The sequence below is a fragment of the Carassius gibelio genome, chromosome B10, assembly GCF_023724105.1.
Source record: "Carassius gibelio isolate Cgi1373 ecotype wild population from Czech Republic chromosome B10, carGib1.2-hapl.c, whole genome shotgun sequence".
Classification (NCBI taxonomy): domain Eukaryota; kingdom Metazoa; phylum Chordata; class Actinopteri; order Cypriniformes; family Cyprinidae; genus Carassius; species Carassius gibelio.
The window spans coordinates 5,426,547-5,445,159 of record NC_068405.1 but is presented as its reverse complement, the minus strand read 5'-3'; the positions used below and the strand labels follow the sequence as shown (position 1 = coordinate 5,445,159).

Below are 18,613 nucleotides of genomic sequence, written 5' to 3'. Positions count from 1 at the left end.
GGGTCTTCAGAGGCCTGTGACTTTGTGGTCTTGTGATCTGGATCACACAAGAAGGATTTGTGTACTGGATACTGAGGAAAAGCATGATGTCATCAGAATGTGCCCCTGGCACAGTGCAGAGAAACATCTGTAAATATTTCAATAAGTTTATTATGAGATCAGACCTGTGTCCCCGGTTCTTATGTGCAAATAAGAGAGGCATGAAAAATGTGCAGATCTGTGGATCCCCAGGACCAGAGTTGAGAACACTCATGGACTCATCCTCACTTTTCTAACCAAGATCTTCCTGGTGCTGGATGAAAGGATGTCCTTACCTCATAACATGCCTAAAAATAGGTATTTTGACCACTTTATCCATCAATTTGTAATATCCGGGATCTCAGGAGGCATGATCCAGTGTGTTTCCAGCTCTAATATATCCAGTCGTGTAACTACATTAATAGGGCTGGGACAATAAATCGATACATCACAAATCGACAAATGATGCTGCATCAATTCTGAGATTTTCTGAAGGAAACGTGATTCTCTCTTGAGTCAAATCTGAGCTTAGTTTTTAACAGCAGATGGCACTGCATGCTTTTGGAATAGCCATATTCTGCTTGCTTCCCGTTTCTTACCGGGTGTGCCTCACACATCCTGAAAAGTGAAGTTGCAGGCTCTTTGATCACCCCCTAGTGGCTGGCTGCAGTACAGGTCACAAACCCCTCCCTCTCCATGTAAACAAATGGGACTGTCATTTAAGGTAGTTTTTACAACACTGATATATGTTCAATTGATCGTTTTTATGATATGTTTGATTTTAGCTTGTAATTTGATGTTATAAAAATGGGGAGTGTCATAATGGTTGATTGGGTCTGCCAAAGTTTGGGTGGGAGTTTGATAACGTGGCTCCACCTCAGGACGAGGTGGCTTTTTCAAACGAATCTCTACTGCACATAGCCTGGCTCCAAACGAATCTCTACTGCGCAGACCCTGGCTCCTAACGCATCTCTACTGCGCAGACCCTGGCTCCAAACGCATCTCTACTGCGCAGACCCTGGCTCCAAACGAATCTCTACTGCGCAGACCCCTTGCTCCAAACGAATCTCTACTGCGCAGACCCTGGCTCCAAACGAATCTCTACTGCGCAGACCCCTTGCTCCAAACGAATCTCTACAGTGCAGACCCTGGCTCCAAATGAATCTCTACTGCACATAGCCTGGCTCCAAACAAATCTCTACTGCGCAGACCCTGGCTCCAAACGAATCTCTACTGCACATAGCCTGGCTCCAAACGAATCTCTACTGCGCATACCCTGGCTCCAAACGAATCTCTACTGCGCAGACCCTGGCTCCAAACGAATCTCTACAGTGCAGACCCTGGCTCCAAACGAATCTCTACAGCACATACCCTGGCTCCAAACAAATCTCTACTGCGCAGACCCCTTGCTCCAAACGAATCTCTACAGCGCAGACCCTGGCTCCAAACGAATCTCTACTGCGCATACCCTGGCTCCAAACGAATCTCTACTGCGCAGACCCTGGCTCCAAACGAATCTCTACTGCGCAGACCCCTTGCTCCAAACGAATCTCTACAGCGCAGACCCTGGCTCCAAATGAATCTCTACTGCACATAGCCTGGCTCCAAACAAATCTCTACAGCGCAGACCCTGGCTCCAAACGAATCTCTACAGCGCAGACCCTGGCTCCAAACGAATCTCTACTGCGCAGACCCTGGCTCCAAACGCATCTCTACTGCGCAGACCCTGGCTCCAAACAAATCTCTACTGCGCAGACCCCTTGCTCCAAACGAATCTCTACAGCGCAGACCCTGGCTCCAAATGAATCTCTACTGCACATAGCCTGGCTCCAAACAAATCTCTACAGCGCAGACCCTGGCTCCAAACGAATCTCTACTGCGCATACCCTGGCTCCAAACGAATCTCTACTGCGCAGACCCTGGCTCCAAACGAATCTCTACAGCGCAGACCCTGGCTCCAAACGAATCTCTACAGCACATACCCTGGCTCCAAACAAATCTCTACTGCGCAGACCCCTTGCTCCAAACGAATCTCTACAGCGCAGACCCTGGCTCCAAACGAATCTCTACTGCGCATACCCTGGCTCCAAACGAATCTCTACTGCGCTGGCCCTGGCTCCAAACGAATCTCTACTGCGCAGACCCTGGCTCCAAACGAATCTCTACTGCGCAGACCCTTGCTCCAAACAAATCTCTACACCGCAGACCCTGGCTCCAAACGAATGTCTACAGCACATACCCTGGCTCCAAACGAATCTCTACAGCGCTGGCCCTGGCTCCAAACGAATCTCTACTGCACAGACCCTGGCTCCAAACGAATCTCTACAGCACATACCCTTGCTCCAAACGAATCTCTACAGCATAGACTCTGGCTCCAAACGAATCTCTACAGCGCTGGCCCTGGCTCCAAACGAATCTCTACTGCGCATACCCTGGCTCCAAACGAACCTCTACAGCGCTGGCCCTGGCTCCAAACGAATCTCTACAGCGCTGGCCCTGGCTCCAAACGAATCTCTACCGCACATACCCTGGCTCTAAATTAATCTCTACAGCATAGACTCTTGCTCCAAACGAATCTCTACTGCGCAGACCCCTTGCTCCAAACGAATCTCTACTGCGCATACCCTGGCTCCAAACGAATCTCTACAGCGCAGACCCTGGCTCCAAACGAATCTCTACAGCGCAGACCCTGGCTCCAAACGAATCTTTACCGCACATACCCTGGCTCCAAACGAATCTCTACTGCGCAGACCCTGGCTCCAAATGAATCTCTACTGCACATACCCTGGCTCCAAACGAATCTCTACAACGCAGACCCTGGCTCCAAACGAATCTCTACTGCGCAGACCCTGGCTCCAAACGAATCTCTACTGCGCAGACCCTGGCTCCAAACGAATCTCTACAGCACAGACCCTGGCTCCAAACGAATCTCTACAGCGCAGACCCTGGCTCCAAATGAATCTCTACTGCACATACCCTGGCTCCAAACGAATCTCTACTGCACATACCCTGGCTCCAAACGAATCTCTACAACGCAGACCCTGGCTCCAAACGAATCTCTACTGCGCAGACCCTGGCTCCAAACGAATCTCTACTGCGCAGACCCTGGCTCCAAACGAATCTCTACAGCACAGACCCTGGCTCCAAACGAATCTCTACAGCGCAGACCCTGGCTCCAGACGAATCTCTACAGCGCAGACCCTGGCTCCAGACGAATCTCTACAGCGCAGACCCTGGCTCCAGACGAATCTCTACAGCGCAGACCCTGGCTCCAAACGAATCTCTACAGCGCAGACCCTGGCTCCAAATGAATCTCTACTGCACATACCCTGGCTCCAAACGAATCTCTACTGCACATACCCTGGCTCCAAACGAATCTCTACAACGCAGACCCTGGCTCCAAACGAATCTCTACTGCGCAGACCCTGGCTCCAAACGAATCTCTACTGCGCAGACCCTGGCTCCAAACTAATCTCTACAGCGCAGACCCTGGCTCCAAACGAATCTCTACAGCGCAGACCCTGGCTCCAAACGAATCTCTACAGCGCAGACCCTGGCTCCAAACGAATCTCTACAGCGCAGACCCTGGCTCCAAACGAATCTCTACAGCGCAGACCCTGGCTCCAGACGAATCTCTACAGCGCAGACCCTGGCTCCAAATGAATCTCTACAGCACATACCCTGGCTCCAAACGAATCTGTTTCCCATGAACATTTCAGTGTGTGGTTAAAAAATAGCTTAGAGCGCTATCTGCTGTTAAAAACTGAGCTCAGAATCGATTCTGAGAGAGAATCCCAATGCATTCATAAAACCTCAGAATTGATCCACGAATCATGATTAATCGATTTATTGTCCCAACCCTATAAATACATACAACATAGCATTTGTCTGCTCAATCTGGTGTACAAGTCAGCTCAACAAGACTCCATCATTTTTAAATCCATGGACTACTACCACTTACATCATTACATCCAGTTATGGTTATTAGATTGTAGCTAAAAAGAATTGTGGTTAACCAGATTTTCAAGCAAGATCTGACAAAGTGCCTTTAAGAGGCTGCACAGTTCCCTCCACTCGTTTATTGGTTATGAACTACTTATTTTAGCTACGTGGATGGAATTGAATTGACTAAAAATTGGTCAGCTGGTTATATGTCCACCGAGCAGGGATGATCAAATTAATGTGAGATGATCTACTGCTGGGATGTCCAGTCCCCTCAGAGTTCAGCTCCAGCCTGCTCCTTCAACAATGCCATAGAAGAACCTTTTTTGTCTAAATGGTTAATGGTAAATGAGTAACACAGGTTTGTAACACGTAGTTTTCCCATTTATTCACTGACATGTCTCCTGTCCTCATGTTGAGAGAAATCAAGAGTGCAGAGGCACTTTCTTCGACCAGAGGCTTATTAGACTCACTTTTGGTGAAAAAGGGCCTTTACAGTTGGCAAAAATAGAACTTTTGGGTTTATTTTAATTAAGTCCAGGTGACAAAAAGTAACACAAAAGTAACATAATGCACTATTTTCCTGGAAAGTACCTTCTGTGCAAGTGATACTTCATGTATTGCTACACTATAGACAATAGACAACAGAGCTTTATGTCCACAAAATTTCACAAAAATAATGTAACTTCATATTATGACAAGAAAAATCATGTGTAATGTCCATTTAATACAGCAGTTAAAATATACAAATAATGGCTGAAATGTAATTAAAATTTACAATACACTATAATCCCAAAATTTACTGAAAAAACTCAACAAAAACCTTTTATTATCCAGAGATTTTGAAATTCAGTCTTTACAAAATTACCACTTTTGTTATTCAGCCAGCCAATATCAAATTAATACAGTGCTGCATTTCACTCTGAAACCAACAGTGCATAGTTTTCATTGAGAGCAAAGAGCCACAATAAAAAATACATGGTTTAACTTTTAAAAATTAAGAAATTAAAATGTGAATATTAATATTGTAGGTTTTATAGTACTATAAAAAAATATATATTCATTTCAGATTATTTTATAGTATAAAGTATTATTATTGCAATATATTTCTTAGCTATTTTATTTAATAGTAGTTAAAAAAATCTAAATCCTAAAAAAAACAACTAATATTTCATAGTTATATTGAATGGGTCTAAATGGTGGGAATGTAGCCTACGAAAACTGAAGTGGAAAGAGAGTCACTGCCTTTTCAATTTAAGATGTTTAAGTTAGTTCTAGTAAAAAAAGTAAAAATAAAAAGGAATTTTTTGCATTCAAAGAATCTGATTTTATTATATTATTTTGATTATAATATTTTAACAGTCCTACCCTCTATGGATACACACTCTAATTGTGACACATTGAGTGTTTAATGTATAAACTGTAGACTGTGGATTTGGTCACACACACACACACACACACACACCACGACCCATGGCTACCGTGGCAACAAGCCCAGTGATGGAGGAAATGAAAGCCAGTGTTCAACAACAAGCGAAACAATCGTCCCGTGTCATACATTGGTTAATGAGCTTTGAAAAGGACAGGCTTCCCTCTCTGAAAAAACATTTATAATTCCACTTCTCCAATCAAGCCATTTTTGCTGAGTTGCATTTCCTCATGTTACATATCCATCTCATGTTCTGTTCCTGTATCCTGCTCCTTCAGACTGAAACTCTCTTCTCCCGCAATAGAAAGGATCTAATGAATTGCAAACGCTTTTGATGCTGTACTTTTATTAATAGTTTCTTGTTGTACCCTGGAACACAATCTCAGTGAGGTTCTTAAAAATAGATAAATAATGCATCATGCATCAATGCATAATGTAATCGAGCACATGAAGACAAGTCCTAATGCTCTTATGTGGTACAGCGAACAGGATTACAGATTGTTGTGGTTTTCGTCAATGGTTTTCTTGTAAGCCAGCACATTGCAAGTGTTTCTCCACCCCAGCATTGCTTACGTAAGCCACATTCAGTGGGAGGATGGTGCTTACATAAAAGCCTCCGCGGCGGTGGGAAAGAGGGGCGGGGCTTAGGCTGAGGAGCGTGCACGAGCCCAGGCCGGTCAGTGATGCAGTGAATGCCAATCGCCCGCTGATCCGTAACTGAGAGCGGGACAAAGGCCACCTGGAGAGCCCACAGCTCCTCGGCCTGGGATAATCGCTGAGACTCCTCTCACTTCATCACTGCAGCCGGGCAGCATGGTGAGTAAGATTGGGAAGCAGTCGTTTCTTTGAGAGCTATTGCACTGGTGTATGATTTATGCGTTAGCTTGGGGTCGGTCTTGATGAGGTCTTGATGATGGTTCCCTGAGGAGTTTGAATATGCATGCACTTGCATCAATGCAAATAAAAGAAGGTGATGTGATCAGAATGTTATATTGGCCGGTATTAATCGTTTTATGTCATAGTAAACTGTGTATACAAAAGTTTGAGGACAGTAAGATTGTTAAAAAAAAAAAAAAAAAAAAAAAATAAGTTTTTGCTCACCAAAGCTGCAATTATTTTATCAAAACTATAGAAAAAAAAACCTGTAAAACTGCAAGTATCATTATTATTATTATTGAAAAGGGTTGTGTTTTATCAGTATTTCTGTGGAAACTGTGATACATTTCAGGATTCTAAAATAACAAAACTTATTTGAAATTGAAATCTTTTGTAACATTAATGTCTTTACTGTCATTTTTGATCGATCGATCAATTAATTCCTAACAAAACAAAAAAAATTAAGAAAGACAACTTGATCACAAATTATATATTTGAATATTTTATTTGACCATAAATTCAATGGAAATGGTTTATTTATCAAGAAACAAACTCTATTACTATTTAATTTCACAAATAAGTAGAAATAATCAGTAAGTTACACTTTGAATTAAACATGACATTTTGAAGTAGAAAGTATTTTTATTATTTTTATTTACAACTTAGTGAAAGATAATGTTTTTTTTACAGTGCATGTGGTAATGTCTACATTTAGAAAACCCAGTAAATAAAACATATGCATCTTATTTCTTTATTTTCTCTTTTATTTTGAACTTGATGGCTGCAAACCATCATGCGTAACAGTCCAACATCAGTGTAAAAACAGCTTAGTGTTACATTACATAACACTTGAGTTCTGAACAAAATATTGCTATTAATATTATGTAATAGACACTTCAGACTCTAAATTCTGATTGAACGAGCTATTATTAAACCTGGTGTAAAATATCTGTGTAAATAACTCATAGCAGTCCTATAAAACCACTGTGTAGTATGTCCAGATCTCTCGCGTGTGTCATTGCGTGGCAGATACCCTGGGAACAGGTCTTGAGTGTATTGTGAAGGGTCTTCCTCTGACCCCTCACACAGAGGCCTTTCTTGCGCTGACAGTCTCTTTCAATGGGTCCGCGGCTCTCACTAATGGAGTGATTTCTGTGTGTCTTCCTGCCCGGGAACATGGGATTCTTCCCTAGAAAAATGGAGATGAGCTTGCTGTAGTTCCTAATAATGTGAACCGTCCTTAAGAATTACAGTTCTTAACTTTCTTGGCTGCTTGGTTGAGCTCAAAGTCTCTTTTTCCTAAGAAAGAGACAATCAGAATTGGACTTAACTGTTTATTTAGAGATAAACTACAATCAGAAGTTGACTAAATCAACTATGCATTAACCTTGGCATGTATACATGTTTAAAATGTAATCATCTTCTTCCGAGACCCATGCGTTTATGTTGTGCTATATTTCTAGTTTGTCTTTTGAGGTGCTTCCTCCAGTCACAGCATGTGGCGGATAGAGCTCCCTCTGAAATGATCTCATATCCTGTCAACGTTTAGATCTTGACTTGATGAATCCAGGATGAATAGAGACTGTGGAGAAGCTAGACACTGTGACATCAAGAAAGCATCAAGGCGTATTGAAATGCACAGATAATTTTAGCAGCGGAAGACGCTGCACAGAGAGCAGCTCTGTTCCCGGGTTCATTTCCATAGACATGTGGCTCATGGATTTGAGCACAGGATGCACCAGCATGTGTCCACCAGCTTGCCCACAATCATATTATTCATATGCACATATTCAATGAAAAGTATCAAGCATGCATTACTAGCATTTTCTGTCCTAATAACTAATTTTTACATCAAAAGTGGCATACAGATTTAGGGCCCTATTTTAACGATCTAAGCGGCGAGTGTAAATCGCACGGCGCAGGTGCACTCAGTGCGTGTCCAAATCCACTTTTGCTATTGTAACGACAGAAAACAGTTGGCGCATGGTCTAAACGGGTTATCCCTATTTTCTTAATGAGTAATGGGTGTTTTTTGGGAATAAACCAATCAGAGTTTAATTTTCCATTCCCTTTAAGAGCCAGTTGCGCTCGTGCCATGACATAAATATATATATATTTAATTAGCCTACAAAAATATCTTAGGTATTGCAATCCTATAATTTGTAATATTTGGCATGTTTGTGTGCTGCTGTGCCCCCCTGTGTTTAATAAGCAGCGTGTACGCTCATTAAATAACAAAGAAAATACATTGCGCCAGACTTTAGACCAGGTTTGAGTTGGTCTATGGTGCAGTCTATTTTCAGCTCCTTAAAATAGCATTACGCCAGCAATGCGCCTGAACACACCTCTTTTTTAGACCAGCACGCCCATGGTCGCACAAATGGGCACAAATGCATTTTCTAATTAAACGACGTGGTGCAGGACGACCTCATATATTTGAGTCGATTGGTTTGAGGCTGTTGGTCTTAAGAGTTCTTCACGGTCCAGTAAAAAAAACATGTATTCTTTGTTTTTCAAAATGAATATTTAAGGAATAGTTTATCCAAAAATGAAAATTCTGTCATCATTTACTCACCCTCACTTGACGGTAGCCATTGACTTCAATAGTAAAATATTATGTAAGTCAGTGGCTACCATCAACTTGTTTGGGGTATCTCTTCATTGTTCAAAATCTCTTCTTTTGTGTTTATCAGAATAATGAAGCTCATCATTTGGAACGAGTAAGGTATGACAGAATTTAAATTTTTTGATGATATAATACTTATAAACTAATATTATAATTCTGTTTTCACTGCATTTAATTTCAGCAGATCTGTTGTCTTGACTTGGACAAGCCTTAGTACTTTAGTAACTGAAGAGTTAGGAGCTGATTTTATTTTTTACGTAGAGTTTCTGACCCTGTGTGTCCCTCGTTGTTGAGCAGTGAACTGTCTGTTAGGACCGGCAGCGCCATACCACTGTTAACATGGGCTTTAAGGGGGTCATCGGATGCAAAATTCACTTGTACAAGTTGTCTGAATTGAAACGTGTGTTGGAAGTGTGTGTACACAACCACCCTATAATGATACAAATCCAAATATTTTTGAGTGATTGCCTTAATGAAATAAAGCAAGAGGTGTTGATTTGAAAGAATGACAGAACATGGTGCGAGATACTTCACAAAGAGAAGTCTGTTGGATTTAAAAATCACAAGACAATAGATATAGTGTGAACGTGAATAGAAAAGGAACCACCTGTGGTTATTCTGCTTCAGTCCTTCACTAAAATCCCCATCACGTCTGTTGCTTAAGAGTGTCTCGGGGAAGTACAGAAAACTCAATGACAACAATGACATTTAGTTTGAAATGTGATATTCTTACAGTTTGTTTTAAATGATCTTAGTTTCCAAATACTTTTTGAGAGCCATCAGTCTGTCTGTAAACTACTATTTTAAAGATTATCCAGCAACAGAGAACAGCTTTCTTGCCTAAGAGTGTAATTTCAGGCTAATACACATCAATGCTAATTCATTTCGCACTAGCAACACTGAATCATAATTAATGTGTAATTATAGTTTAGTGTATGATGACAAGTATAGCAAGCAAACACTAATTAACTAGCGGACTATCTTTTTATACACAGATGACACATCTAATCCATCCATCTATATATAGCTGGATAGCTTGGCAAAAAAAATTCTATTGTTTTTGTGTTTGAACCAATGAACACTGAAGTTACTGTATAAATATTGATGTTTAAAATCAGAGCTTTAAATTAAATTGTAACAGAATTTAAAAGTAACGTCAGATCCTGAAGCTGTATTTTGGGGAATGTTGGTGAAACGCTGTAAACGTCTTTCCACAAAAATGTTGGAAATTATATGATCGTGAATGTAAAACATACAGCAGAGCTGGATATATTATTCACCTTTGTTTTGATACAGTGATATAATAATATATCTCTATTTTGATTTGATTTCAATTACTTGTGCAGTCACATTTGTTCCCCGTGAGGCAAACTCTGGTGTAAATGATCTGACAGCTTTCTTCTTGTGTCCTGCAGGTCTGAGTGTTTGCTAAGTGGACTGAGCCATAAACAGGCTTCCCGTCTGCATCTCTGCCATTGCTCTCTTCCTGCTCTCCTTTCCCTGGATCCTCAGGCTGCAGAACATCTCCATCATCCCCCATCAGACCTTGAGCCCCGTCCAGAAGAGCCAGAGCCCCTCAGGGCCCACGGGCACAGCGGCACTTTAGGACTGTCTGCGAGTCATGAGTGAATTCTGGTTGTGCTTCAACTGCTGTATCGCCGAACAGCCGCAGCCGGTAAGATTATCATCCCCTCCAGCCTCCAATCCACAGAAACCGGAAAGAAATCTCTTTGTTAATCAGTCACCTGCTCATGCCTGTTCCTGTTCTCCTGCTGGGTTCCCAGTTACCGCTTTAATATTCTACATCTGTCTCTCTTTCAGTCTTCTGTTAGACCTCGAGTTAGTCAACGTTGGTTCCACCATAAACATTTGACATTTTTATATTATGTGTCTTTAAGTACTATACATGTACAGTATAAAATTAAGCATTTGCAACAATGCTGTTGTGGCCTGCATACAGTACATGTTGTTCTGCAAAATTCTTGCCAGGTTTACATTTGTTGCGATTGAGGTTGTGATATGGATGACATTTAGATATATTTCTGAGATGGAAAAATGCAGTTTTACAAAAGCTAGAAACGTGGCTTTCTAAGGAAAGATTGCCATCAAATAGCACACCTAGGTTCCTAACTGATGACGAAGAATTCTAGAGCTGAGTATCATCATTTATCAGCATGTAAAGCATGGAAAGTAATGGTCCTAGTACTGAGCCTTGAGGTACTCCATACTGCACTTGTGATAGATATGATACTTCTTCATTCACTGCTACGAACTGATGGCGGTCATATAAGTACGATTTGAACCATGGCCAGTGCACTTCCTCTAAAGCTGTTTTTGCTGTTTAGTTTCGGTAGATCATGGTACACAGGGAAGTTAGATTTGCATTTTGAACATGAAATGTTCTCTTTAACAATAATAAGTCCCACACTGAATCTGCACTTTCAGATCTCTGTGAAAATCTCAGTTAATTTCAGTGAAATCAGTTAGCAAAATCAAAATACTATAAGTACCAGTAGTAGTGTATGTTTGCATCGTGGTAACAGCACTTATTTTAACACACATCTGATTTATGCTCATCTACAAGCATGTGTGTTTGATAAGTCTGAAATCCTTGGCTCTGCGTGGATGTGAATAATTTTGCCCTTTTGACCTCAGCCATTTACACATTCTGTGAGTTTTTGGCTGTCACAACACATTATGTCAAATTTATCTCTGCTCAGTTAATTAGGCTTAAGAGATTTATAATAACAAAATACTTCAGCCCCAACAGGCATACCATGACTTAATTTAACCAAAGAATGATTTACTGATAAGATGGGTGTGAGGAAATCTAGTTTGAGACTGTTTGCCAAGTACAACCTGAGTACATTTTGTGTTCAGGGTTTGCAAATGTTTTGGCATTTGGAATTATTAGATTAATTCAAGACTTAGGTTTGTTTGTAACAGCTGTGCTGTCTGTTATTGGAAGATCTGGACTAGTAAGCAAAAGGTTACATTATGGTAGTAGCCAATATCAGTTGATTTGTTTTCTTGAATACAAAATAATTACAGTGTTGTGTTAGGTAAAGTTACTTTTAAAATAATGCATTACAATATTTTGTTACTCTCTAAAAAATTAACTAATTGCACTACTTAGTTACTTCTTATGGAAAGTAATGCATTACTTGCGTTACTTTTCCTCTTCTGGGCTGGGCTTGATTGTTAGATTTTGACATAAAATGTAAAATCCCTTTCATAACAAAAGTGAAATGAATATGCCTCAGCTAAAGGAAATGTAAATTTAGAAAGCTCAAACAAACCTTTCAGCTGTCCTGCTATTCTGATTGCATTAAGAATAGAATGCAAGAGAAGAAAGTTCAACACTCTTCAGCAATGAAAAAAAAATTGAACATTAATGTTATGTCTAAATTAATTTTTGCTTAGTGGTTGAAGTGGATCATTGAAAGTCAGCAGCAAAAACACTGCTGCTGACTTTGAGACTTGTGTTATTACAAGCACTTATGATATTTAACTGACTGGTGTCTGAAATGCATGCACACATTGTCCAAAAAAAAAAAAAAAAAAAAAAAAATCACTGACTGTACAACTCATTTCAGTAAATAATTTTAGGTCATTTCAAGTGTTTTAAACTGACTTGACATTGTATTGAAACTGAAGTAGCAATAGATCTTTTCTTCTGTCTTTTGACATACATCTGAGTGAAATTGATTACTAGAAATGAAAAAAACTGCTGGGTGGAGACCTGGTTCTGTGTATGGCTTGCTGGTTGGATGTTGAGATGTGGGCGTGGCACTCAAAAGTGGAGATTACAGGGGCGGGGTTTATGTGGACTAAATGATTGCAGACATCATTTTCACAGGAAGGCCCAATTATTACATTCTGATTAAACAAGAGATCAAAACTATTTGGAAAATCTAATGTATCCTATACACAGATTAATTTCATTAATCTCATGTTAATCTATAACATGTCACAATAGTTTTAATGCTGACTTAAAAAAAAAAAATATTGAATGTCTTACAAGATGAAGTTGAAACTGGTAAAACAACTTTGATGAGTTAAAAGTCACGGAAAAAACATGTTTCCTTGGCTTATTGCTGTAATAAGCATTTTTATTTATTTTTTTTACATGCAATGCAACCTCAGATGACTCTATAATTCAGTATTAGATCAAAAGATCAAAAACAGATTTAGAGAAGAATTAAATGTCTAAACAGACTGAGTCCAACAATTGAAGTTGACTCAAATAAAATGTAACCGACTTAATTATGCAGATATTTGATGGAGCCACTCTCTGTATTTCGCTGTTCTGTGAGTCTAGTTGTTTTCTGTGTTCACTTTACACAAATGAATTACAACATTAGTGCAAAAGTTTTCTGCTCAACTTGAGAAGTTGCAATAAGGACAGCTGATCTTCAATCAGTGTGTAATTTAAGAAGATGGGTGCTTATTAAATTAGGTCACACTTTCCCCAGAGTGAAGAGACAAAAGCGTGTCCTAATTATAAGCTGTCACCCGTCCTGTGACGAGTGTAGAAACCTTCATCCCCTGATCAAACAGCACTTCTCACTGCAAACACACAGCCGACAGACTTTACATTAGATACTTTTCCTGAATTGCTATTGAATGAAGTATATGTATATGGTAGAGTATATACTTTTCAGAGTCATTTGGCTTAAAGAAGGTATTTCCGAAAGCTTTCTGCTTTTGGTGCATGTCTGTGAAGTCTTCAAATGCTGCCTAAGTTGGCAGATCACACTTGATGTGTAGTCTTCATTGTATTTATGAGTTAAAAATGTGGCACAAAAAGGGAAGGTGCTTAATCGTTGACCTTTCTCTGCTGTGCGCTTCCTCACAGCTCACTGGCCGTTTGGAGCTGTGCTGGGAAATTGCAGTAATAAGAGGTTTTGTCAATTATATTGATTTCTGCTGACAGATCCTGAGGGCCACACGCTGCGCTCCCAACAACTCACATGATCCCAAACCTATTAGCACAGTAAATACAACCACACACGGATTAACGGGTAATCGAAGACTTGTCACTGGGGCGAGACCTTTTCGAAAGGCACACCTTTGTTCCTAAAGAGCTCATATTGGTACCTTAAAGGGATACCCCCATGTCGTTCCAAACCCGTAAAAGATTTGTTCTTCTTCAGAACACAATTTAAGATATTTTGGATGAAATCTGGGAGCCTTGTGACTGTCCCATTGACTGCCAAGTAACTTACACGGTCAAGGTCCAGAAAAATATGAAATATATCACCAGAATAGTCCATCTGCTCATAATCTCCAAAATGTCACTACGATGATGTGGAGAGAAACGGAGAAGGGGAACGGTTGAATACATATTAAAGGTACAAAATGGTACCTTTTGAAAAGATATCGCCCCAGTGATAGCTTTTGTACCTTTTTTTCTGAGAGTGTGAAAGCCAGGTGTTTCGAGTTTTGAACATGTATAAAAATATAACAAAGGCCACCTGATGTTTTATTTTGAAATATTAAAAATGAGAAATTGTCTCACAGCAAACGTACATGGTTGTTACAGTAGCTTTACATTTTAATTTGGAGTCAAACTGAATGTGCAGTTCTTGAGTTATGTCAGATAATATCTTCTGCTACTTTTTGTCAGTCACTGTAATGATATATTATTTTAATATTCAGTGATGGGCGAGGGAGAAAACTGGCCTTCTACTGATAAGACTTTTATGATTAATAAATCCAGTGTGGCATGTTATAATTGTTTTCCCTATTATTTATTATGAATGTTCTCTAAAAAAAAAAAAATGTTTCCATGAGAATATTTAGCTAGCACGAGGAAACTGTGCTTTTCTGTGTATTGCTTTAATGATTTACTTGAGAGCAGCATAAACGTGTGTGGAGTATGTTGATGTTAACCTGGTTTGATGAATGCAGAAGTGGTGAGCTGTTAAATGCCATCTCCTCTGTCCATGTCCAGTATGTCACGTCTTGATCCTGAGAAACAGATCAGTGAAGGTTTCGATGATGTCTGGCACATTAAGAGCAATCATTGATCTGTTTAGTGAATGAGCCACAGCCAAGCAAGGCTTCCCCATCAACTGAGGGGTATTTAAACATACAGTTGTGCCCCTTGCAGAAAATGCAAAGTGTTAATCATTTTAACAAAATAAGAGGGATCATGAAAATGACATGTAATTTTTTTTTAAATTCGATCCAATTCAGTTAAAAAATTGCTCTTAATGCATTGTGTTGCCTTCTTGAGCCTCAGTAAATGTGTTCACCTTTGAAATAGCTGTGTATGAGTCCCTCAGTGTGGAAAGATGGATCTCCAAACCATACAGTTGTTGTTGGAAAGGGGATTTTTCTGAAGAACAGCAGGAAGTTTATCTGTTTATCTGTTTATTAAATAAAGAATAACATGCAATTTTCATCATCCCTCTTATTTTGTTAAACATTTTGCATATTCTGCAAGGGGCATGTACGTTTATGAGCACAACCGTACCCCTGTATAATTATTTAATTTTAATGTATTTAATTTTCAGTGTGCATTTATGAGGTTGATGTGAGGTCATGTGGTAAATATGAAGCCCCCTTTTGAAAGATGTTTCAATGAATGCCGCTGTTTAATTTAAGCAGTAAACCACATAGTATTGCTTTGGCGTGGCGTATGATGGATTTATGAAGTGCCCTCAGCTGGGTTTGAGCTCACTCATTTTCTATTGCATTTTCATTTTTTTTTTGTAATGGATTAAAGTTTATGGATTAAACATATTGATACTTTTTTTAAGAATATGGCTGAAAGTGATGTGCTCAAACCAAGGCCTTGATACTGATGGCATAGTACTGGTTTCTTAAAGATTTCTAACAAAATTGTATAGGTTTCTGTCGCTCCATTGAAAGTCCAGGTAAACAAAACTTTCAAGACATTATAAACACAATTCATAAAGGTTTTAAGACTTTATTCCAATTCTTCTGAAGAGATTTAACTTTATTTGATGGTAGAAAATGCTTGTTTGATGCTTAAAATGAAACCAGTGAGGTTCTGGTGGAATGAACTTTCATTGGAAGGTCAGAAATCTCGAAGGCGTGTTTCAAAGATGAACGAAAGTCATGGAACGACATGATAACAGTTTTATTTTTGTGTAAACTAACTCTTTAATGTAAAGCTATAAAGGGTAAAGGAACACTGCTGCTGAAACATGTTTAGATATGTATTCATCTGTTTGTTTCTTACTCTGCAGAAGAGGCGGAGACGTATAGATCGGAGTATGATCGGCGAGCCGACTAATTTTGTCCACACGGCCCACGTAGGCTCTGGAGATATCTTCAGTGGCATGAACTCTGTGAGTACAACTAATGTTCAGTAGGGTTGGGAATCGAAAACCAATTCCAGTTCCAGAATCGGATACATAAGGTCATGAATTGTGATTTGAATTCATTTGATTCATTCTAGAGATTCATTCAAAAACACTGATTCATCCAGTAATGAAACGTGTAAATCTTGTGTGAGTCATTGAATCGTTCCATTCATTAATTTACTTTAGTCGTCTAATATTTCTTCTAGTATAGAACTACAACCTCCATTAAAAACACAAAAAAGGCTAAATGCATCCAGAACGTGCCGCTCTATTCTGCACACGAACAGCTCTAAATCAAATCCAGCTTTTATATAGCCTGCTGATTTTTGTTCATAGTGTTCAACAGCAATTAAATGTTTTGCAAAAAGAGACACAGAATAAATAGGTTCGATATCTAAATGTTTGACTTAATTTTTAACCACAAAAATGAAAATCAGAATCGGACTTGATCAAATTCAAACGATTAATGTTCCCTCATCCCATTGGTTTCACACCATTTGGTTACTCATTTGGTTACAGTTCTGCACACAAGTCTCTAAACTATCCAGGCTTTAACCCACGTTATGCCCTAGTATTAGAGAAAGGTTTAGTGCAGCTTTGGTTCTATAAAACACAGAATAAGCTCAGAAGAATCAAAGAAAGTAAGAGAAAGTAGTCCATACGACTCCTCTGAAGCCATGTGCCAGGGGTATTTGATTTGATAATGTGACTCCTCCTCCACTGAGTGACAAAAGACACTGGTTTTCAGCGTGAATGCTGTGACAGAACACACAAAACACATCTGAAACGAGAACGGGCTTGTGATTAACTGCACAAAGAGATTAGACAAGAAATCTGAGGCATATTTACAGACTGTGGAAAGCTACAGAAAAGAGATTCAGTTTCAGACACACATGGACTCCAGGCAGCGAAACATGGATTTGCAGTTAACATTTTGTGTTAATATTTAGAATTTTGCAGTAAAATCATAGCACCATACCCTGTATTTTGCATATAATTATATGTCGTATAGACACCTCATCAGTGAAAGATTTCACGTTTTTGGGGCTGGATGATAAGACGATACAGTATATAACATTGATTCAAGTGATCACCCAGATTTAAAACCAACCTATTTTATATTTTCAAAATGCGTTCACGGGAAAATTTGCTTTATGTAGTTATATATCTCCCTGGCGTCCACATCGTGCTCATATAAATGTCAGGAAACACGACTCTTGGCTGCGTATCAATATCAATGCACCACTGGATCTTTAGTAAGTTGTAAGGAACAATATATCAAGCCCGAGAACCTTTAGTTGAAGCTGATTATAGTTTGTTTTACTGGTGTTATTAAATGCAGGCGTGCATCAGCTCAGTCCGGCTGAGGCCTGTGTTCTGGAGGGAGAGTGACGATACATTTCAGACTCAATTTGGGTTGATTTTGTTTTAATCCTATGTCCAGGTGAACTCCGTTCAGAACCAAATGCAGTCTAAAGGAGGCTATGGAGGAGAGGCCATGTCTGTTAATGTACAGATGCAGCTGGTGGACACAAAAGCAGGATAATGCGTGTTGTTGGAAGGGGTGAGTAAACCACTCTTTAATTTGCATGAAATACCTGCTGCAATGTGATGCAATACTTGTGTGGTTTAGTGCTTAAGATCTGAGCTGAAATCTAAAAGCTTGTAGGTTCAAACCCTTATGAGCTATGGTACAGTCATCACCTTAAGACACTTGGGCTCCACTTTCTGTGTTAACTTCTAAATGCATTAATGTCCATTGTTTTGAAACATTTGTTTTTTTAATGGGTTTTTGGTTAACTGCCTGAAAAAATATACCTTTTCAAGATATTTTCATGTTAATACCCCACTAGTTAAGCGTTATGACTCCACAAAAAAGGTCCACAGAAATCAATGACTCATTCACCGAAGACTTTCATTCAGTTAAGATCAGTGGAAAATCTGAGTACAATCAGGTTATACATACCCACAAATATAAATAATTTTACAAAAGAACAACCCAACTGTTCAGATTCTCAATCTTAACATCATTGAAAAATCAAACATATATAATCATAAACATCTTTTTGAATGGTAAACCACAAACCACTTGCTCCATTGCCACTAGGTGGCGCTTTTGGAGCAGCAAAAATAAAGTGAAAGTGAAGTTACATTCAGCCAAGTATGGTGACCCATACTCAGAATTTGTGCTCTGCATTTAACCCATCCGAAATGCACACACACAGAGCAGTGAACACACACACACACTGTGAACACACACCCGGAGCAGTGTTCATCATTAATGCTGCGGCGCCCGGGGAGCAGTTGGGGGTTCGATGCCTTGCTCAAGGGCACCTAAATCGTGGTATTGAAGGTGGAGAGAGAGCTGTACATGCACTCCCCCCA

At 39.6% G+C, this 18,613-nt stretch overlaps 1 protein-coding gene across 2 annotated transcripts in view; it reads left to right on the top strand.

The window, feature by feature from the left end:
• LOC127966704 (CDC42 small effector protein 2) overlaps window positions 1–18,613 on the top strand; it is a 29,230-nt gene that overhangs the window by 7,271 nt on the left and 3,346 nt on the right. The window contains exons 1-4 of one of the 2 annotated variants that reach the window (XM_052567889.1): window positions 6,025–6,205; window positions 10,307–10,566; window positions 16,112–16,213; window positions 17,673–17,792. In XM_052567889.1, the coding sequence (XP_052423849.1) occupies window positions 10,513–10,566; window positions 16,112–16,213; window positions 17,673–17,774 (258 nt within the window). In that variant the 5' untranslated portion in view covers window positions 6,025–6,205; window positions 10,307–10,512 and the 3' untranslated portion in view covers window positions 17,775–17,792. Of the gene's footprint in view, window positions 1–6,024; window positions 6,206–10,306; window positions 10,567–16,111; window positions 16,214–17,672; window positions 17,793–18,613 lie in introns of those variants that run through there. The other variant, XM_052567888.1, reaches the window with a different exon arrangement.